Genomic DNA, 3,533 nt, shown 5'->3' on the forward strand with positions numbered 1-3,533 from the left:
AAACTTACTATACCTTTTTCTGCTGCTTTTTGAAGGGCCTCTTCAATTCGAGATAGTTCTTTCTGTTTAATATCCTGCAACAATTTTTCTTCTTTTTCAGCATCATATTTAATACCTAAAAATATATAGTTAATGCACATAAAAAGAAATGGAATGAGTAAATGAGGAAAGTTCAGCCTTCATATAACAGTGTACGTGTATGATGTAAGCCGGAAGTCATTTTCTGGTAATACAAGAACACTTCTGCATTCTTTGAATTAGTTTTACAAAAAATTTAAGCATAAGTAATTCCTATTCACTTAGAAAACTTGTATCAAAAAGGCAGAGGGAGAGAACAGAAGATAAATGTAAATAAAAAGGAAGATAGGGAAAAAAGAAAGAGGGGTAAAGGATGAACAGACAGGTAAAAGGGAAAAGCAGAGAGAGGCAAAAAAATATAGCAGAAAACTGCCAGTTATTATCTCTGAGAGGTAAAATTTCGAGTAATCACAAAAACGTTAATATCTATTACCACTTGGTATTAATGTAGATTGATAGGCCTTTCAGAAGGTAATTCAGAAATACATATTAATAATCACAAAATATATATAACCTTTTTATTTAGTAATTTCATTTCTGATAATATATCCTAAGGAAATAACACTAAAGAAAAAAATCTATAAAAAGAAAGACGTATGTATAATATTCACTGTAACAGCAAAAATGAGATTGTCATATAACCTTTCAAAATTCACTGTCACCATGAAAACTGTGAAACATAAAAACGTGTATATTAAGTGAAAAACCTAGATCAGTCTCACATATATTTGAGATTCGCTACTTGATTAAAATCAAGTATATAATATATGGTAAAAACTGAAAAGCAAACAAAAATTATATTTATATCGTGGCTGAGAAATGATAAATAATCTTCTCCTAAAACATCAAACTTTTCTTAACAGGAGATTGTTCTTAGGACTGAAAAAAATTAATAACTAAAGACAAGGAACATCACCCATCAGGAGAATTAAAAATCAGAAAGTATAAAAACTACTGTCTTGCTCTGCAACCACAAATAAGCAGTTAAAAGTAAATTTAAAAAAATTAAAATACCAAAATTTCTAGAGAAAAAATTGCCTACTTTACACAAATGGGGAAAAAAATAAGCTTTCCTATCTTGAAATATGTAGATAACACATCAGGATGTTTTTTAAAACATATTTCACATTATTCCTCATCAGTAAATGTGCCTAATACAGGAAGACTTAAGTTAGTTAAGAAGACTTCCTAACAGGAAGACTTAGTTACAAAATAATTACTCACAGAAGACAGAATAAATGTTTCAAATGTTTACTCTTTTTGATAATGACATAAAAATATTTTATATACAAATATGGTATACATACACATAAAATGTATGTATATATGTGCATAGATGTATATGAGTAGTTTACTTAAGTTATGTTCTATCTCATAAATACCTTAGAATACTAGAGGCAGGTAACAATTAAGTTTCACTGTGATATTACTAAGTGCTCAAAACAACATACTTGCTCCAGGGACAACAAGCAGGTATAATCCCTCTAAGGTCGCAACAACTGCTTCTCCATAAAGGTTTTTCCAAGGAATCTTCAGAGTTAATTTATCTAAAGAAACACAATTTACACAATTTCAACTTTAAATTCTTATTTGATTGCTCAAGAAGATATAAATTTCTCACTTACCAGTAAGAGAAAAGCTTTTCATGCATACAGTATAATAACATTCAGGAAAAACAAGAAACTCCAACACTAAAGTTTACAAAAATCTTTTCCATATAATATTACTATTAGAAGTGGATAGTCACCTTGTGCCTTTTACTTCTCAAACTTTTTGATAACCGTTATCTCATTTAATATTCCAAAATGACAAGATGGATGAGGCAGCTATTACTTCAATTTTGGGAAAAAAAAAAAACAAAAAAAACTCAATCTCAGAGAAGTTCAATTAATTGCTTAAGTCCACCCAGGTCATCAGTGGGAATGCTGGAACCAGGCTCAGTGCACGGCCACAGTTAATGGTATTAATACTGCCAATACTGTTCTATCCACACCGATGACTAAATCTCTACAGATAACTGCAAAAAAAAAAAAAATTGGCACAAGATACCAGGAATTGGAGCAGCAACACAGAGAAGAATCCCAAAGGAACAGAACTTTGACAGTATGCCAAACTGCCACGACTGGAAGGCTAGCTCTAAAGGCAAGGCATCCTCTTTTTAGGAATATTAGTTCAAGTTACAGGCAACAGAGACCAGTTATATTCTAAGTATCTACTTAGAAATCACTTGGAAGACAGAAAACATTTCTTTCTTGGAAACAATGGTGTTAATAGCAGGACCTTAGAGATAAGCCCACAAAAATTTTCACTCATAACACAGATGAACTATATACTCTTAACATTACTAACCCAAGTTTGGGGTTTTATAGGGGAAAGGCCATACAGGACAGAAGAGAACATTTGAAAATGGACAAAACCTGTATTTCGGCCAGAAGCAGTGGCTCAGGCCTGTAATCCTAGTGAAAGCACACATGGTGAAAACCAGATGGAGTCTGTCAGGCTGGGGCCACCATGACACAGCTGGTCTGGTCAGTTACCTCCTGTCTCCCATTCTTACTGTTTTTAAGTTTGGCTCCCACCCTTAAAAAAAGCCTATTTTGAGGAGTTTAGGAGGAAAGATTTAGGAGATTAACTTTCAAAATGGAATGTTTTTTTGGGTCTTGGGTTACGCTGATTATTGTTGTTTAAGATAAAGATTAACACGGTTTTTACTTTAAACTTTTATGCATAAAACTGTGATTTTGGAAAATGGAAGAAAAGGACAGTCTTGGAGAGGCTACCCTCACTGTTCTCCAGAATCTGACAAGGTCTGGTTGGCCCATCCCCATCTCGGCATATTGGCTGATAGTAACAGGCAGCCGGAGCCTCTTCATTTGGTAACACTAGCACTCTGCGAGGTCAAGGCAGGTAGATGGCTTGAGTTCACAAGTTCGAGAACAACCTGAACAGAGCAAGACCCTATCTCTACTAAAAATAGAAAAAATAATCTGCATTTGGTATTTCTTTTCTTATCCTTTCCCAATCTTTAGTAATCCCTCTTTCCAGATCTCTAGGCAGCTAATTTCCCACCTCACCTTCAACATTATTACAGCAATTCTATCCAACTCTATCCTACCTCTGAAGTTTTCCATGTTCTAAAATACCTTCCTTCATCATAATTTTAAAAAATAATGACACTATAAAATCTATAGTTCTCTCAGATCAAAACTGTTGATGAAGACTTAGGAGAAGAGAACCTGATTCAAGTAAGCCATGCTAGCACATGAATGATTAATTCATTCACACAACCAGAATCACTGGCATTTTTGAATAAAGATGCTCAAAGGTCAAGGAATGGATAAACAGTACAATATACTGAGAAGGAAATAAAATAATGCAATGTATGGGAGCATATTCTGAGTCACCTGGAATCTATTCCAGGTTTACCTAGGAATCTATTACTGGGGTTAAAACAA

General features: G+C 33.5%; 1 protein-coding gene across 1 annotated transcript in view; it reads right to left on the bottom strand.

Annotated features, from left to right (window-relative positions):
- Positions 1-3,533, bottom strand: part of VPS13C (vacuolar protein sorting 13 homolog C) — a 190,569-nt gene that overhangs the window by 168,329 nt on the left and 18,707 nt on the right. The window contains exons 4-5 of the mRNA XM_023510002.1: positions 1,530-1,625; positions 14-115 (exon numbers count right to left, since the gene is read on the bottom strand). Coding sequence (XP_023365770.1) covers positions 14-115; positions 1,530-1,625 — 198 coding nt within the window. The remainder of the gene's footprint in view (positions 1-13; positions 116-1,529; positions 1,626-3,533) is intronic.

Source organism: Otolemur garnettii, unplaced genomic scaffold (genome assembly GCF_000181295.1).
Source record: "Otolemur garnettii isolate 467f Iridium unplaced genomic scaffold, OtoGar3 scaffold00011, whole genome shotgun sequence".
Taxonomy (NCBI): domain Eukaryota; kingdom Metazoa; phylum Chordata; class Mammalia; order Primates; family Galagidae; genus Otolemur; species Otolemur garnettii.